General features: G+C 43.3%; 1 protein-coding gene across 2 annotated transcripts in view; it reads left to right on the top strand.

Moving 5' to 3' along the window:
• The window catches only part of LOC309546837 (uncharacterized protein), a 95,237-nt gene that overhangs the window by 43,134 nt on the left and 32,678 nt on the right, over positions 1-19,425 (top strand). For both annotated transcript variants that reach the window (XM_082246528.1, XM_082246527.1), the window contains exons 6-10: positions 2,664-2,755; positions 8,894-9,051; positions 10,060-10,163; positions 11,300-11,524; positions 16,565-16,650. In XM_082246528.1, the coding sequence (XP_082102654.1) occupies positions 2,664-2,755; positions 8,894-9,051; positions 10,060-10,163; positions 11,300-11,524; positions 16,565-16,650 (665 nt within the window). The remainder of the gene's footprint in view (positions 1-2,663; positions 2,756-8,893; positions 9,052-10,059; positions 10,164-11,299; positions 11,525-16,564; positions 16,651-19,425) is intronic.

Below are 19,425 nucleotides of genomic sequence, written 5' to 3'. Positions count from 1 at the left end.
AGTGAATAGATGCATTACTCCAGAAGTTTACTTATTGGCATAGTGCAGTGATGGGGAACCTTGGCACCCCAGATGAGCACCCCATGAGCATCATGGGAAATGTAGTTTCAAAACATCTGGGGTGCCAAGGTTCGCCATCACTGGCATAATGCATATAGACCTAGACATTGAGCTGTATTAGAGAGTGTTTAGTTGCTGTGTGCTCAGTGATCTTGTCAGTTTGGCAAACCAAAGCCTATCTTATTTGGCCAACATGAGTGATAAAAATTGGAGTTTTATTCAACCAAACAAAAAAGTGGCTGAGAATACCCTTAGTCCCAGTTCACACTATAGCGATGACAGACATCGCATGTGATTCGGAGCGCACTGCTCTGCAAATCACATGCGATGTCTGTGAGATACAAATTCAGCCATACAGATTGTATGGCTGAATTCGCATTGGATTGGGACACAACTCGCACAGGACCCTTTTTTGGGTCCGCACCAGAATCGGATCGCATGGTGGTTCACACGAATGCGATCCGATTCATGTCCAAATTGACAGTTCACACTGTGATATGCGAACTGACCTGGGTGTGTCGTTAACTTTGTATTGACACCCCCAGCGATTCGCAAATGGCAGTGTGAACTGCCTGCGATTTGATCAGTGGATTTGCAGGGTTTCCGCATCATATATGTAAACCGGCACTAAAATGTTTTCTCTGTGCTTGCACGGGGTTCCTCCAGGTACTCCAGTTTCCTCACACACTCCAAAAACATGCTGGTAGGTTAGTTGGCTCCTGTCTAAATTCACCCTTTTATGTGTGTATGAATGTGACCTTGGATTGTAAGTTCCTTTAGGGCTGGGATTGATGTGTATATACCAGTATGTAAAGTGCTTCATAAATTGTTGTAGCAATAAAAATACCTGTAAAAAATAAAATACAATGGCTATCTGCAGTGGAAAACATAAAAAGCTTCAGGCACAGCTGAAGGGCCCTATGCTTTAAAAACTTGCTGTGGTTTCCATTGCAGTTAGTAATTAAATTCTTGTATTCAAAAACCTACCTTTTAAAATAAGAGGGGAAATACTTACCTTTCTGGTGGTCTGTTTCCTGGAACACCACTACTTTTTACTGCTCCCTGATCACTGCAAGTTTTTCATACTTCCAGATATGTGAAATACCTACTTTCCCCGACATGCATTGTGGCTCATCCCACTGGCGTCACTATAGGACATACGAGCCAGCTAAACCAGGTTTTCACCCCATCCAAGTAGTGGAATACGTGCTATGGGCAGGAAGAAGAAAAGTAGCAGTGTTACTTTCAAGAAACAAGCTTTCGCTAGTTCACTTTACTAGTATTAGCCTCAGTTATTATTGCTTTTTTTCTGGATCTAAAGATGCGCAAGGAGGGCAAAACTGTAAACTGTTATGAGATATTGCTGCTGGAGTCCTTTAGAGAAATACATGTAGCACCCTCCTAGATGGGTGCTAGGAAAGAACATATTGTGGCCCTGTCTGTGGCCCTGTCTGCTTATCAGGGGGGGCTGATCATTCAGCTAGGCTGTCATGTGTTTGCAGGTGTGTCTGTTGAGCTTGGGGAGTCTCCCCACTGTATCCAATGAGGGCTCTTGTTGGACAGTGGAGGAAACCTGACCAGTAGCTCATCAGGGCTTATATTAGTCTCAGTGGGCAGAACCTGCCGCAATGCATCCTGGGATGGGATATAAGTCTGAGGGGAGCACATGACAGAGCGTCTTTGGCGGGAAGCAGAATCCCAGGAGGAGGGTGACGGCTGTCTCTCCTCCTGTCAGCACTAGTGAAGGTGTCCTGGGCAGTCGGCCTAGAGGACGAAGGTTGAGCTGAGCTGCAGAGAGGGATCCAGTGTGCTGTGGAGCTGCTGGGCAGAAGTTTCCAGGAAAAACAGTTTTGTGAGTATTCAAAACTGCCCAGGGGTCTGCCTAGGAAAGGGGACCACTCCAGAAGGTCAGAGGGATCCGGGAGCCAGCTAACCAGTAGAGAAGGCTTAGAAAAGGGGGTGCCAGTGTCTAAGCCCTGAAGATAAGAGAGTGAAAGAGGGTGCCGGTGTGGGCCCTAAAGTGTTCAGCAGCGAAGCAGAGTATACAAGTAGCTACCTCAGCAAGGAGTGCTTAAGGAAGCTTAAAGAGGACTACTCTTTTCAAGAGAGCAGTCAAAAGTGAGTTCAGCGTTAACCAGTGTTGACCGGCATCCAGCCAGCGTCAAGTCAGCGCTAATTGGTATTTTTTCAGTTGTCCCTAGCAATTTGTGCATAGTTGAGCCAAAGAAGTATCCCACTCATCCCTTCTCCCATCCAAGTTACAAAATAAATACAAAAACCCAAAGATACTGGACTGGTCATTGTTTCAGTGCTCACACTTGGAGAACATGCTTAAATGTGCTGTTGTTGCTAGCGGTAACCCTGGCAGACCCATATCCGGCAAAACAACGGAATTGTGCTTCATACATTTTAGATATATACCTGAATTATAATAGTAAAGTCCTTTCTAGGTGGGTTTGCCTGTTAAAAAAAAAATGCTGTTATATTCTTTCTAAAAGTATTAATAAAATTAGTTTATAGATATTTACGAGTTTGCATTTGTCTCTTCTATTGCAGCATCTTCTGTTTTTCTCTACTGATTACTATGGTCTTAATATCAACAGGTGGAGGAAAGAGACTGGAGAATGACATTTTTACCTCAGTTTCAGGCTTGCGTTGAAGCTGGGACTTACAGCATCATGTGTAGCTACAATAGGTAAGTATCTTGCGATGGTTGCTATATCTTTTAACCACTTCAGCTCCAAAGGTTCATCCCCCCCGCCCCCCCTTCCTGACCAGGCCATTTTTTGTGATACGGCACTGCGTTGCTTTAACTGACTATTGTGCAGGCGTGTGATGCTGTACCCAAATAAAATTTATGTCCTTTTTTCCCACAAATATTTTGGTGGTATTGGATCACCGCTGCGTTTTTTTGTTTTTTTCCATATAAACAAAAAAAGACCGACAATTTACAAAAAAAAAATAAAAACAATATCTTTTACTTTTTGCTATAAAACATATCCAATAAATAAATGTAATAAAAAATCTAATTTCTTCATAAATTTAGGCCAATATGTATTCTACTACATGTTTTTGATTAAAAAAAAAAATCCCAGTAAGCGTATATTGATTGGTTTGCACAAAAGTTATAGCATTAAGTAACTATGGGAAAGATTTATGAACTTTTTATTTTGTTACTAGTAATGGCGGCAATCAGCGGTTTTTAGCGGGACTATGACATGCGGCTGATAAATCCGACACGAAGTGACACTTTTTGGGAGCCCATTGACCCCAATACAGTGATCAGTGCTCAAAAATGCACTGTACTAAAGACACTGGCAGGGAATGGGTTATCAGGGCAATCAAAGGGTTAAATGTGTTCCCTAGGAACACCTAGCGATCTGCCTTGATTACATAGGCAGATTACCATTCTGCCTCTCTCTGAACAATCGCCGGGTTTCCGGCGGACATATTCTGCCAGATGCGCGGATTGTCTACCACCATGTTCGATCACAGAAGGGGAGCGGGCATGCCCCACAACCGAAGAAAGAAAAAAAATCACATACAGGTACGTAATTTTCCGCTTAAGGGCCGCCCTGCCGCAGTATATGTATGTGTAGCAGTTAAAGTGGATTTCCAGGCATTAGCCAATTTTCCCCCAAAACCCTCCTATGCCTCCAGAGCATTTCCCAGCATTATTTTTCTCACCCTATTCCTGTAGCAGGAAGCTACTTTTATTACTCCACATGACATTATCCTCACCTTATAAAATTCTTGCAGGGGTCGCTCCTGGGAGCCCAGTTCCCAATGACATAGGCACACTTCCAGGTCTACATCTCCCAAGAGCCCTTTCCCTACACAGTGTGTAAACAGGCTCTTGTGAGTCCAGACAGCAGCACTGGTTTCCTGGGAGAAAAATCAATGCATGCAGGTGGAGATATGCCAAGAGCGCACCCCCCATCACCGCACCCACTTTAAATCAGATGTTTCCATCACAAGTGTGTGTTTTGCAGCTGCACATTTTTACTCTTTACATTTTAACTATGCTTTATTTTGTTTTTTGTTTTTTTAAATAAATGAACTGTTTAACCGAAGTGGAGAGCTGGACTTGATGACCAGTTCGATTTTTTTTTTTTTATGATTTATTTTCTCAGAATTAGGCCAAATTTGTTGACTATAGACACGTTCCCCACTTCTCAATTTTGTAAATGACCCCTTCTCTTATTAAACTTGAGGCTAAATGGCAAGAACTTTTGAAGAGTATCTAAAGCAAAAACTTTTTTGTTTCTGAAATCTGCCCACTCTCATAAACAAAGCTTGTTGGGTTTGTGACCTGGAGAAATATTGAAATTTTAAGTGCCACCCCACTGTTAGGAGGTCTAGATACAACTTTAGGCCCCTTTCACACATACGGTCCGTTCAGATCCGCCTGTCAGTTTTTCAGGCGAATCTGAACGGATGCCCCGTGCATCTCTAGGGGGCAGCGGATGTCAGCAGAGATGTCCGCTGATGTCCGATCCGATTATGTCCGTCAAATCCGGACAGATGGAAACCCTATTTTCCATCCGTCTGACGGATTGGATTGGATGAGAATGGACAGGCGGTCCGTTCCCTTTCGATTCCCCATAGAGGAAAGCGGGGATCCGACACCTCCATCTCTGCACACAGACAGAGCTGTCATCTGCCTGCTCAGCGGGGATCGCCGGATCGATCCCCGCTGAGAAAAACAGAGTCCGTCGGCAGAACAGACATGTGTAAAAGGGGCCTTATTCCATTAAAGGTCAGGGGTATAACTCAAGAAATAGCCAACGTGTTTCGAGGGTCTACGTGTCCCCTTCATCAGGGTTAGATTATCATGCCAATCGGACATCAATACAATGTCCCCTCCACAGGGTCATTATTAAAACCAAACAGTCAATAGTAATGAGAGTGCCAAAATAATAACAGATAAAGAGAAAATAAGTGCTGAACAAAAATAAGAATATGGGTTCTGAAACAAAAAAAAAATGATGAATTAATAAGAACACTACTAATATAGTCACAGTACTGTCAGGGCAAAGCAGCAGGTTTGCTGTAACCCTTTACCCTCTCCAGCCTGTACTTATTTTTTTTCTCCCCTGAGCCCATGGAGGATCATTCACCTCATTCTGTGTGAGAACGCTGGAGCAGTCATCACTGTCACATAGAAGTCCATAGCTCTGCAACTTCTAACTTACACTTTCCTTTCCTTTGCTTCTAGTGGGTTGTAAAGGGAAGTATGTGCTTTTTGGGAGCCGTTAAAGGGAACATGTTTTGTTTTTGCTGTGCAAGCAAAGCACAGGGTCACTTTAAAAGCAAAGCTCGTTAATTTAACAAGGTTTTGAAGCCAAGGGCTTTGGCTTTGTTTCCTAACGATTCTGCCTCTGAGGCAAAGGCTTCAACCTAGGGTTCCTCCTCCTGACCTCTATTGCCACTTCTATTTGTGTGCTATCATTGTTACTGTTTGTGTGTTTTGGGTCCTCTTGGTTTGATTGATGGCTACAGAGCGGGCTGTCATATGACGTCCACCCACGATCACGCTGTCGTTTGGACTCAGCTGATCACACATCTGGGTTAAGGGCCAATCACGGCGCGACTCTATACCACTAAATCATCTGTGTCCAATGACAGCTGATCATGATGTAAACACAAGCCAGTTATCGCTGTCAGTGTGAGGAGGGGAGAAGAGCCGATTACCAGCTTGTGTTAAAGGGACATCTACACTGATAATTTTGGCCACTGATTATCAGTGTCTGATTACCAGTGCAGTCCCAATAGTGCCCATCAGTGCCGCCTCATCCGTGCCCATCAGTGCTGCCTCATCAGTGCGCCTCAGTGAAGGAGAAAAATTATCTGTTTGCAAAATTTTATAACAAGCTATGATAAATGTTTTTTTTTTTTTGTTTGTTTTGTTTTTTTCATTTGTTTATTACAAAATAAAAATCCCTGTGGTAATTAAATATCACCAAAAGAAAGCTTTATTTTGTGCGGAAAAAAATGCTAAAAATGTCATATGGGTACAGTGTTGCATGACCACGCAGTTGTCACTCAAAGGTGCGACAGCGCTAAAAGCGGGAAAAAAAGCAAAAAAGTTAACCCCTTCACTGCCAGTGTAATTTTACAGTAACAGTGCATATTTATTGCACTGATTACTGTAGTAATGTCACTGGTAACCCCACAAGTGTCAAAAATGTCAGTCAAGGGTCCGATCTGTCCGCCGCAATGTCGCAGTACCGCAAAAAAAATCGCAGATCGGCGCCATTACGCGTTAAAAAAAAACAACAAAAATGACAAAAACCTTTCCCTTTGTTAGTAAACGCAATAACTTTTGCGCAAACCAATCAAAATACGCTTTTTTTTATTTTTTTTTATTTATTTATTTTTTTACCAAACATATGTAGCAGAAAACAAATTGGCCGAAAATGTTAAAAAATTTAGATTTTTACATTTTTTGGGGGGGGGGGGTTAATTTCATATAAAATAATGTGAAAAATATTGTTATTTTTGCAAATTTGACGCTCTTTTTTTGTTTATAGCGCATGATCAAAAAATCACACAGGTGATCAAATACCACCAAAAGAAAGCTCTGTTTGTGGGAAAAAAAGGACGTCAAATTCGTTTAGGTACAGCGTTGCACGATCCGCGCAATTGTCCGTTAAAATCACGCAGTGCCGAATCGCAAAATAGGCCCTGGTCAGGAAGGGGGTAAAATCTTCCGGGGCTTAAGTGGTTAAAGAGACAAAACATGGGAAAAGGCGCACGTATGGCCGAGATGTACCATATATGTTAATTTACTATGTTGCCTTGACATGCACTTTAACCACTTTACCTCCGGAAAGGTTTTACCCCTTCATGACTGTGGAATTATTTGCTTTGCGGCTTTAACTGGCAATTGCTCAGTCATGTAACACTGTATGCAAATGAAAATTATATAATTCTTTTCACACGACAAGAGCTTTCTTTTGGTGGTATTTATTCACCACTGGGTTTTTTTTTTTGCTAAACAAACATTTAAAAAAAGTTTTTCTTAGTTTCTGTTATAACATTTTGCAAAAAGTCCTTATTCTTCTTCACTGATGGGCGCTGATGAGGCTGCACTGATGGGCGCTGATGAGGCTGCACTGATGGGCGCTGATGGGGCTGCACTGATAATTTGTACACTAATGAACTATGGTACCGTGCTGTAGCCATCTTTTGGCTATAGCATGGTACTAAAGTGGTTAAGCCTGGGTTTACACTATTGCGATGCGCGATTCCAGTGTGGGTTCCTGCACCTCATCTCCCTTGCAGGCAGTTCACAGTGCCCTCTGCGAACTGCTGCGGGTGTCAATACAAAGTTAACCGGTTGCCGACTGCTCACAGTATATTTACTGCGGCAGTCAGCCCCGGCCAGGCAGAGTGACGTAGGTCTACGTCGCTCGCCTGTCACTCCTTTTAGAGCCAATAGCGGGCGAGCGCGCGCCCACCGAGGTGCGCGCCCGCCTCGGCTCGTTCACAAAGGAGTGCGGGTACAGCGGGAGAAAAGACAGAGAAAGACAGAGCGGCTTATGTAAACAAGCCGCCTGTCATTCTCCCCTGTGTAAAAATTAAGATCAGACGGTTCTACTATGTAGGACCGTTGATCTTTGTTTTTACACTAGGAGACATGTCCCACTACAGTTAGAATCACGCCCCTAGGACACGCTTAACCCCTCCCTGTCCAATACAGTTAACCCCTTCCCTGCCAGTGCCATTTTTGCAGTAACAGTGCATATATATAGCACTGATTACTGCAGTAATGTCACTGGTACCCCCAAAAGTGTAAAAAATGTCAGTTAAGGGTCCGATCTGTCCGCCGCAATGTCGCAGTACCGCAAAAAAAATCGCAGATCGCCGCCATTACTCGTTAAAAAAAAAACACCAAAAATGACAAAAATCTTTCCCTTTGTTAGTAAACGCGATAACTTTTGCGCAAACCAATCAAAATACGCTTTTTGCGATTTTTTTTTTTTTAACAAACATATGTAGCATAAAACAAATTGGCCGAAAATGTTAAAAAATTTTGATTTTTACATTTTTTGGGGGGGGGATTTCATATAAAAAAAAGTGAAAAATATTGTTATTTTTGCAAAAATTACGCTCTTTTTTTGTTTATAGCGCACGATCAAAAAATCGCACAGGTGATCAAATACCACCAAAAGAAAGCTCTGTTTGTGAGAAAAAAAGTACGTGAAATTCCTTTAGGTACAGTATCGCACGACCGCGCAATTGTCCGTCAAAGTCACGCAGTAAAAAATCGCAAAAAACCCCCTGGTCAGGAAGGGGGTAAAATCTTCCGGGGCTTAAGTGGTTAATGACACCCCCAAGATCGGTTTGCAGATCACAGTGCAAACTGTGACTTTAGACAAGAATCGAATTGCATAATAGTGAACAGGTTCCTACAGCATTTTTTTGCAAATGTGAAGTGGGTTCAGCCATACAAACTGTATGGCTGAATTTGCATCGGACAGACATTGCATTTGATCTGCACAGCAATGCAGTGCGAATCACATGCAATGTCTGTGTTCGCAATAGTGTGAATCCAGGCTAAATGTTGATAGCTCTGCCCAGTTTTCTCTTGCCAAACTTCTCGAACCTGCTTACACTCCCATCTCCACAACATTACGGCTAATCATTCTGTAGTCACAAGATATAAACTAGGAGGGCTAATTGCTCTCCTGGAGACAATTGGTATTTGCTGCACTTATTTAGCAGAAAAACCAACCCAATTTCTAAAAATGATATTTAACAGACCAAACAGAAGCAAATATACGTTCTTTCTTTACATACACTTTAATAAATTGTTGTCTTTAATTAGAGTGAATGGGGTTCCTGCTTGTGCAAATGAAAAGCTGCTGACAAACATCCTTCGCAAAGAATGGGGCTTTGAAGGCTATGTTGTCAGTGACGAGGGCGCACTTGAATTTATCATGGCGGAGCACAAGTACACCAGCAGCTTCTTGGAAACAGCAATAGGTGAGTTCAGAATTTGGTATGTATTAAAATTTATCAGTGGAACTTAAAAAATGAATTTCAGTGGCTTTCATCTCTGATAACCATATTTTTCTCAAGAACCGCTACTTAACTAAAGGTGTGGACTCCACACCACATACCTCCTTCTGACAGTTCTGTGCGTACATACTGTAAGTTGTTTTGCAGTGCATGCCGACATTTGTTATGTTGTGTGAACTGGATTGTGCTTTTTTATCATGATGAGGTGTAAATTAAAGCGGAGTTGCACCCAAAAGTGGAACTTCCGGTTTAAGTACTCCTGACCCCCTGACATGCCACATTTGGCAAGTCATTTTTTTTTTTGGGGGGGGGGGGGGTGGGTGGGAGCGGCTACCTAGTTTTGACAGGTACCCACTCCCGCTTCTGCTCGGTCAGAACTGGATTGTGCATTTTTATAATGATGTTGTGTAAATTAAAGCGGAGTTCCACCCAAAAGTGGAACTTTTGCTTTAAGTACTCCTGACCCCCTGACATGTCACATTTTAGCAAGTCATTTTTTTTAGGGGGGAGGGCAGGTACCTAGTTTCTCCTCCTTACCCACCCTCCCTGCAATCTTCTGGGACACGTCAGAGGTCCCAGAAGATTGCCCGGCCATTCAGGATGTGCAGCGCATGCACAGTGCATACCCAGCTGTGGAGCCACAAGCTTTCACAGCCGAGTGCCCACACTTGTGATGCTGCCGAGAGGAGAGGGAGAGAGCCGAGGCTTCGGGCGGCCGCATCGCTGGACCGTGGGACAGGTGAGTACGTGTTTATTAAAAGTCTGCAGCTACTTTTTGTAGCCACTGACTTTTAAACACAGAAAAGCCTGGAACTCCGCTTTAAATAGTATGTTTGTCTCCTATAAAGCTTCTAGTTCAGTTTAAAGTCTATGCACTTGCCAATTAGTAAGGCAAGCATCATGAGTCAGAATATAGAAAAAACTCTGACGTTTTTTAATCTGTCATACTATACTTTACTTTTCTATTTCCAGTTTCTGTCAATTCTGGATGTAATTTGGAGCTGGCGTTTAATCTGGTGGACAATGTTTTCATGAAAATTAAAGATGCAGTCACATATGGAAATATCACTATGGAGGTAAACTGTGTACAGTAAAATAAGGGTATATATTGGTAACTTATATTCTTAGAGTTTATTAAACCTTTGTTGTACTAATTTGTGCAAGCTGATTGAATTGTCCCCTATTTTTCCAAAGAGATGTAGGCTATAGCGGCAACGCCATCTAGTGGCCAAAATCTGGTAACGTTTTCTGAAATCCCTCAATGAGAGAACTATATAGCATTCTGGCCACTAGCTGGAGCTGGCAATGCCAGGCATTAATCTCTGACATGTTTTTTTAGCTTGCACAAATGCTTCTTGCATTCATGGAACAAATGTTTAATAAGTAGACCCAGGGCTGCCATCAGGGAGGGACAAGCCATGCACATGTAGGGGGCCCGGATGTACCAAGGGGCCCAGCTGCCCAGGCCCCAACCAATGAGACCGAGTTGTTGCTGCGGTAGTAACTAGCAATTGCTAGAGCATGGCAGCCACAGAGTGAGCCAATGCAGCCGATGGGGATGTCTTTTTTTTTCTGGATGGCGATGTCTCTTTGCTGATTATATGGGTCTGTCTCTTTCCTGGATTGGAATGTCTCTTTGCTGAATATATGGGTCTGTCTCTTTGCTGGATTGGGATGTCTCTTTGCTGGATTGGGATGTCTCTTTGCTGGTGTGGGATGTCTCTTTGCTGGTGTGGGATGTCTCTTTGCTGGCGTGGGATGTCTCTTTTCTGGATTAGAATGTCTCTTTGCTGGATTGGGCCATCACTTTTATGATTATATGGGGATGCCTCTTTGCTGGATTGGATTCATTTTCATATACTAAGTTGTAAGAGTGTTAAAAAAAAAAAGGGTATGCACTGGAGGACTCGGTAGGATGGCCAGTGGGCGGATTCAGTGTGGTGGCCATTGGACAGGCCCTGGGGGGCCCAGGCCTAAAGCTGTGTAAGGGGCCCAAAGATTTCTCATGGCTGCCCTGAGTAGACCCCTTAGCATTATGTTTACGAGTTTGATACATTTTGTTTTGCAGATGTGATAAACAAAAATGTACTGCTTCCAAAACGAGCATATCCAATTTGTGAAAAGCATACCTTGTATTTTATATTCTGCTTACTTTATTTTCTTATAAAAAAGTAAAAACTGGGCCTGATTACTGGCTATTGTCTGGTTCTAGACAGTGAAAGAACGTTTATACCCTTTATTCTACACTCGAATGCGTTTGGGAGAGTTTGACCCTCCAGATATGAATCCCTACAGTGCTTTAGACCTGAGTTCTGTTCAGAGCCAAGAACACAGAGACCTTGCAGTGGAAGCTGCTGTAAAGAGCTTTGTCCTGCTAAAGAATCTTAAGGACACATTACCTCTGGATTTCCGGAGCATCAAAGGAAAGAAGTTTGGGGTAAGAGTTTGTCTTATTCTGTATTACTGAAAATTACAAAACACAAAAAGACTATTTAACTCTTCATATGCAGTGGCGGCTGGTGCTCAAAAATTTGGGGGGGGGGGGGGGCGCAAACAGAAAAATATAATGGGCATTGCTTTGCGGCAAAAAACGCTGTAAAAAATTGCGTGACTTTGAGGTCGCAAAAGTGTGAAAGGGGCTTCAGTAATTAAAGTATAGTGTGCCCCCTTTCAATGCACAGTGACCAGCGTGCCCCCTTTCAATGCACAGTGACCAGCGTGCCCCCTTTCAATGCAAAGTGACCAGCGTGCCCCCTTTCAATGCACAGTGACCAGCGTGCCGACTTTCAATGCAGTGACCAGCGTACATGCCCCCTTCAATGCACAGTGACCAGCGTACATGCCCACTTTCAATGCACAGTGACCAGCGTGCCCCCGTTCAATGCAGTGACCAGCGTACACGCCCCCTTCAATGCAGTGACCAGCGTACACGCCCCCTTCAATGCAGTGACCAGCGTACATGCCCCCTTTCAATGCAGTGACCAGCGTACATGCCCCCTTCAATGCAGTGACCAGCGTACATTCCCCCTTCAATGCAGAGACCAGCGTACATGCCCCCTTCAATGCAGTGACCAGCATACATGCCCCCAATGCAGAGATCAGCATGCGTGCCCCCTTCAATGCAGTGACCAGCATACCATTCCCCCAATGCAGAGATCAGCGTGCGTGCTACCCTCCAATGCAGTGACCAGCATACATTCCCCCAATGCAGAGATCAGCGTGCGTGCCCCCTTCAATGCAGTGACCAGCATACCATTCCCTTAATGCAGAGATCAGCATGCGTGCCCCCTTCAATGCAGTGACCAGCATACCATTCCCTTAATGCAGAGATCAGCATGCGTGCCCCCTTCAATGCAGTGACCAGCATACCATTTCCCCAATGCAGAGATCAGCTTGCGTGCTCCCTTACTTACCTGGAGCAGCAGCGGCGGGCGGCTTCTCATCAGTCTCTCGGCGTCGGCTTCTCCTCGGTCCCGGCGGCGCGTCTCCTCCAGTCCTCCCGCTCCCGCCTCCTCCTCAGCCAATGGAATGGGGCTTGCCTTGCGGTCAATCAGGAAGCGCGTATCGGACGCGCTTTCCTGATTGGCCAGGAGGAGGATCGGTGTGACGATAGCGAATTTTCATTCGCTATTGTCACACAATGTGTGGGCTCGGGACGCACTGCTCTGCGCCCCGGGTCCACCCTTTGCATCGCCCTATTAGAGCCTCTGGCTCTAATCAGGTGATGCCAAAAAAAAAAACCCCATTGAACTCCATGTGTCCGGCGCCCCTGCGTGCAGATTAGGGGGCCGGACGCATGGATGGGGGGGCGGCGCCCCTGCGCCCTCAGTACACCGGCCGCCACTGTTCATATGTTTAAAAAATGTATAAAAGTATATGTTCAGGCAACAGAAAAGACATATATAGTACATGAACATTTGCCTATGTTTTATCCCTTTAAAAAAAGCCCTGTACACAAGGAAATGTACCTGTTGATCTCCTAGGATCTTAATTTCCAGGAATTTTATTGCCAGCACTTACCGTAATTTCCTATTGTGGGCTGAATTATGCAGCAATTTTGTGTGTCGGTAATGCCCATTGTCTTTTACTAAACTACTCAACCTTTCCCACTGTCTTCTTAGCCATAGTGCAGGGACTATTTTGACATGTAGTCTAAGATAAGAACAAGGAGGGCTAAATATTCTCTGTTATGATAACACAGAGAGAGAACAGAACATGGGATAGCTCTAAATTTCTAACCAGATCAATGGATATTATTTTATTTTGCACTTAAAAACAGATGTAACAAAATGCTTACTTATTTAAAGTGATTGTAAACCCTTACGTATACAACGTGAAGTGACTGGCCTCGGGTGATTTACAGAAATGAATTCATTAGCATGAGTTGTACCTGTTTATCTGCAGCCCTATCTCTTTTACAGCCATTGACCATTCACACAGATCAAAGGCTATTTCTAAACTTCTAGTGCCAGGGGGTGGGGTTTGGTTGTCACACACTGCCCAGCACAGAGCTGCGTGTAATCTGAGACCTAAGTGGGGGAAATTGACACCCCTTCCTCTTCACCGACTCATAGGTAAACATACACAGCCCAGATAGTCAGTCAATCGCCCTCTGTGTGCTGGAATGGAGGGGGCTGTCTCTGGGATTCTGTGGTGTCTGTATAACCTGTTTAAAAGTGACCCATGCAGATATCTAAAGGAAGAAAGAGCAGACAGAAATCTCACTCAGTGCTTAGGATTGAGGCTAGTACATGTGGGAAATGCTTTGTTCATTTTAGGGGTTTACAACCAGTTTAACCACTTCCCGCAATTGAACCACTTCCTAACGTATGTACATGCTAGAGGCATCACCCTGGTACCATTTTTTTTTTAGAGCCGGCGGTTGTCTTTCTTGTGATAACAAGTGATGTGGCTCAGTAGCCGCTCGGCTGTTGTCAAAAGGAGCGGGAGGGAACGTTCTGCCGCTCTGCTCGGGTCTCCTGTCCCTCCGAGAGACCCGAGCACATCCACTGGCTGGTCAGTCCTGAACGAAGCCAGATTTGGCTTCTATCGGGTCTCCGATGAAGTAACCCGGAAGCAACGTCACAACATCCCTTCCGTTTTACTCAGGCTGCTAATGGCGCCGATTTAAAAAAAATTACAGTACAGTAAACCCCCCTCCATTGCGGGGGTTACGTTCCGGACCCAGCCGCGAAAAGTGAAATTCCGCGAAATAGAAAAACCCTATTAAAATGCATTGTAGGCATGTTTATTTTACTGTCACTGTACGTGTAGAAGCATTTTAAGGTCTTTAAACACACTTTTAAAACAATAGAAACTCATTTAAACACATAAAAGATACTTAGAGACAGAGCAAGAGCTATGAAAAACACAAAAATCTTTCATTTTTAATGATTTATATAGTAAAATAACATTACAAAAAAAACGCGAATTACCGGGACCGCAAAAACTGAACCGCGATGTAGCGGGGGATTACTGTATTCTAAAACGCCAATTTTGGCGTTTTGAATACCTTTAAGTGCAAAGGAGGGATATGGGGTCCTTTAGACCCCAGATTCCTCCATAAAGAGTACCTGTCACTGCCTATTACTGTCACAAGGCATGTTTACATTCCTTGTGACAGCAATAAAAGTGATTCGAATTATTATTATTTTTTTTTTAAAGGGAGTGGGTACCTAGATTTGACAGGTACCTGCTCCCACTTCCGCTCGGGCTGCCCAGTTGGCTCGAGCTGAAGTTCTCCTCTCCCCCTCCCTCCCTGCAATCTTCTGGGACACGTAACAGGTCCCAGCAGATTGCCTGGCCAATTATGACGCACATCGTGACTCGCTCATGCGCAGTACGTACCCGGCTGTGAAGCCACAAGCTGTCACAGCCAGTTGTCCACAATAGTGATGCTGGTGCCATGGAGAGCAAAGGGAGAAAATAAGAGAAGTTAATTGTAGGGTTTATATACACCTTTTAAATCTATCACACTGGGTCTGCAGATGGCGCCATGTATGGTGATCTGAAGAAAGATTGCTGAATTCTAATATTAAATGTTCTGAAGTTGGCATCTTTTTCTTTTTTTTTTACTTTGCCACAATGGGTAAATCTTTAGGCCTTTATTGCTAATAATGCGACTTACACACAAATACCTATGACCGCGTGGGCAGCACAGTGACTTAAGTGGCAGAACAGGGACTTCATGGCTAGCACTTCTGCCTCCTGCTAGCATTAGGGTTTCCAGTTTGAATTCTAACCAGGATACTGTCTGATAAAAGAAAAGGAATTGGCAGCACTCCAGGTTGAGTCAAAATCCAGATTTATTGACTGGACATCCAAATTATGACAATCGTGACAAGGTAGACGCGTTTCACACACTGACTGTGTGCTTAATCATCGGGTAATGATCAAGCACTTGCGTGAGTTTGCTCTGGTTTCCTCCCACACTCCAAAGACATGCTGGTAGGTAAATTGGCTCAACTAAATGTTCCCAAGATGGATGCGAAGTGCTTTGAGTCCACACGGAGAAAAGCACTAAAGAAATAAAAAGTAAACCACATTATGATGGTGTGTTGGTGGAATGAGCAGAAAAAAAGCTGGAATTCTCAGCTGAATGTCATTTCTGGCACTCTTCGCATCTTGGACCGGTTATGAAGTTTTTCTTCTTCTATGGTAACCAGTACTTACACAGAGTAGTGGTGGAAAGAGTGTGGGCGACCTCATACAACCTGCAGGTGTAACAGACCGTTTCTGAAGCTACAGACTAACAGCCACTACATAAGAATGAGAAATTCTTTGCATGCCAGGAAAAACAGATATTTTTGTTTATTATGGCTGTTTGTTCAAATATATAATAAAAAATATATTATTTTATCCAGTATAACACAGAAGTTTAACATTACTTTACTTTAGCGGAAACTATAGCCATTTGTTTCCCATTACTTCAATAAAACCACTAACCTTTACCATGATCCTAAATATAACCCTTTATGTAGGCCTGTGCTTTTACACATGTAGGGCAAGTATCAAGTTTACTTTAATGCAGACCCCCCCCAGGACAGCACATACTTGCCTTCCTTTCCCATCACTGTTCACCATTCAGCCATCAGAAATAATAGGAAAGTCATGTGTAAGGTTGGAGTCTCTGGTGTCATAGCTTACACAGTCCTGTAGACTCGCCATGTGGCATAGCTGATTGGCCCAGTTCTATCATATGGAGTCACATGTTCTCTATACCCGGAAGGATCTCCTGGATGAGGAAGGACAGGCCACTGCCAGAGCACAGGGGAGCATTGCCTGCCGGGGGAGTGAAGATTCGGGTAATTTCAACTGCTTTTCTTATCCTTTAAAACCTAAACGAGCATTCATTTCTCACATTGCTGGGGCAGCCCAACTGCAAAGAAGGAGTTTTACATTCTCGGGGTGCCATGCTTTTATGTTTTTATAGATGTTGTAATTAACTTCTTTTTTTATCATAATGCTTTTGCTTTAGGTAATTGGCCCATTTGCTAATGATCCCAAAGGACTATTTGGAGACTATGAACCATATCCAGATCCTCACTATATTATAACTCCCAGGTATAGTGATAACATGGAGATCTCTATCTAGAAATGGATGTAGATGTAAAAGTTGCTTTGCTTTCTCCAAGCTGATATCTTTCAGAAGAAGATCAGCAATGGCAGCTTACATTTGTACAGTTTACTTTAAAGTAGACCTCAACTCAAAGTGACTGTATTATAGAGAACCTTTAGAAATGTTAATTTATGCCTAAGGAGTAACCAATTAAAAAGTGTATTGTTTCTGTTCAGTTCTTCCAGAAAAATAGCAGTGCACTTTGAGTGCCGTGTGCCTCATAGCTGTATATATCTGCAGCGTGAGATCCTCTAAGGCACTGCTGCCTCTGACTGCTATTCTCAAGAGTGAGAAGAGTGATGTAACTTCTGTGCTGCTCCCTGTCCTCCTTATTGGAAAGAAAGATGAGAGCATAGGAATCTCATTCATTTTGTAGATCTGTTATTTTCCCACAAATCATGCTGCTTCTTGAATGTTACTGCACAAGTCATCAGGGGGCAGCTAAGCCATGAGGAAGCAAAGCCATGCCTCTCCCAAGATAGTCACCTCTACACAGACACAGTGCAGAACAAGGCATTGTAAGTCAGTAACAGGGGAAGAGATCAGCTGCTGCCAACTTATAGGCAATACTTGGGACCTGTGCTTTATCTTTTGCTTGCCTTTTTGGATACAGCTTCCACAGCTCAGGTCCATTTTAACCACTTGCCTACTGTGCACTTAAACCCCCTTCCCATCCAGACCAATTTTTAGCTTTCAGCGCTCTCACACTTTGAATGACAATTGCGCGGTCATGCTACACTGTACCCATATGAAATTTTTATAATTTGTTTCACACAAATAGAGCTTTCTTTTGGTGGTATTTAATCACCTCTGGGGTTTTTATTTTTTACAAAAAAAAAAAGAAAAAAGACAGAAAATTTTGAAAAAAAAAAAGTTTTTCTTATTTTCTGCGAGTAAATTTTGAAAATAAATAAATTTTTCTCATTCACTGATGTGCGCTGATGAGGCGGCACTGATGGGCACTGATAGGCTGCACTGATGGGCACTGATGAGGTGGCACTTACGGGCACTGATGAGGAGGTACTAATATGCCGCACTGATGAGCACTGATAGGTGGCACTGCTGGGCACTGAGAGGTGGCACTGCTGGGCACTGAGAGGTGGCACTGCTGGGCACTGAGAGGCGGCACTGATAGGCGGCACTGATGGGCACTGGCGGATGGCACTGATGGACACTGACGGGTGGCACTGATGAGCACTGATGGGCGGCACTGATGAGCACTGATGGGCAGCACCATCAGTGCCCACACTCAGTGCCCATAGTGCTGCCAGTCAGTGCTCATCAGTGCCTAGATGAGCAGGCACTGATGGGCACTGCCTGGCAGCACTATGGGCACTGATTGTGGGCACTGATGGGGGGGCAATGATGGCAGGCACTGATGGTGGGCATTGTGTATGTTTTTTACCTCTAGTAATCAGGGCACTGGTGATCGGTGCCCTTATTACATTCTTCTGTGTCCCCGGCGGCTGAGCAGCTCTCCTCCTTCCTCACACTGCTGTCTCCGTGTGAGGAAGGAGCGCTGGCGATGAGAGATGATCTCATATGTTTACATATGAGATCATCTCTCATCGCACGGCCCGATCACGTGGTAAATGGCCGCTGTGATTGGCCATTTACCACGATCTGTGATTGGCTGCGTCCAAGGGACACGGCCAACACAGATTTTCCCTGATGCGCGCTCGCGGGAGCGCGCGGAGAGCCTGTGTCTGGGAGGCCGTATAAAGACGGCCTCCCGAAAATGTGGGTCCGTGCTGCAGCCGTCTTTCGGCTATAGCGCGGACCAGAAGTAGTTAAAGATAGATAGATAGATCTTAGATAGATAGATCTCAGATACCTATATCTGAGATAGATAGATAGATAGATAGATAGATAGATAGATAGATAGATAGATAGATAGATAGATAGATAGATAGATAGATAGATAGATAGATAGATAGATAGATAGATAGATAGATAGATAGATAGATAGATAGATAGATAGATAGATAGATAGATCTTAAATAGATAGATAGATCTTAGATAGATAGATAGATCTTAGATAGATAGATAGATAGATAGATAGATAGATAGATAGATAGATAGATAGATAGATAGATAGATAGATAGATAGATAGATAGATAGATAGATAGATAGATAGATAGATAGATAGATAGATAGATAGATAGATAGATAGATAGATAGATAGATAGATAGATAGATAGATAGATCTTAAATAGATAGATAGATAGATCATAGATAGATAGATAGATAGATAGATAGATCTTAAATAGATGGATAGGTCGATCAATAGATAGATAGATCTTAAATAGATGGATAGGTCGATCAATAGATAGATAGATCTTAAATAGATGGATAGGTCGATCTTAGATAGATAGATCTTAAATAGATGGATAGGTTGATCTTAGATAGATTGATCTTAAATAGATGGATAGGTCGATCTTAGATAGATTGATCTTAAATAGATGGATAGGTCGATCTTAGATAGATTGATCTTAAATAGATCGATAGATCAATCTTAGATTTATTAGATCATCTTAGATAATAGGTTTACACACCCTGGCAGAATTTATGATTTCTTGGCCATTTTTCAGAAAATTTAAATGATAACACAAAAACTTTTCTTTCACTCATGGTTAGTGTTTGCCTGAAGCCATTTATTATCAATCAACTGTGTTTACTCTTTTTAAATCATAATGACAACCGAAACTACCCAAATGAC

This window comes from Pelophylax lessonae (genome assembly GCF_965119305.1).
Source record: "Pelophylax lessonae genome assembly, chromosome: 2".
NCBI classification, from domain to species: Eukaryota; Metazoa; Chordata; class Amphibia; order Anura; family Ranidae; genus Pelophylax; species Pelophylax lessonae.
Note: the sequence above shows the minus strand (reverse complement) of the source record. Positions and strands in the feature narration are given on the sequence as shown.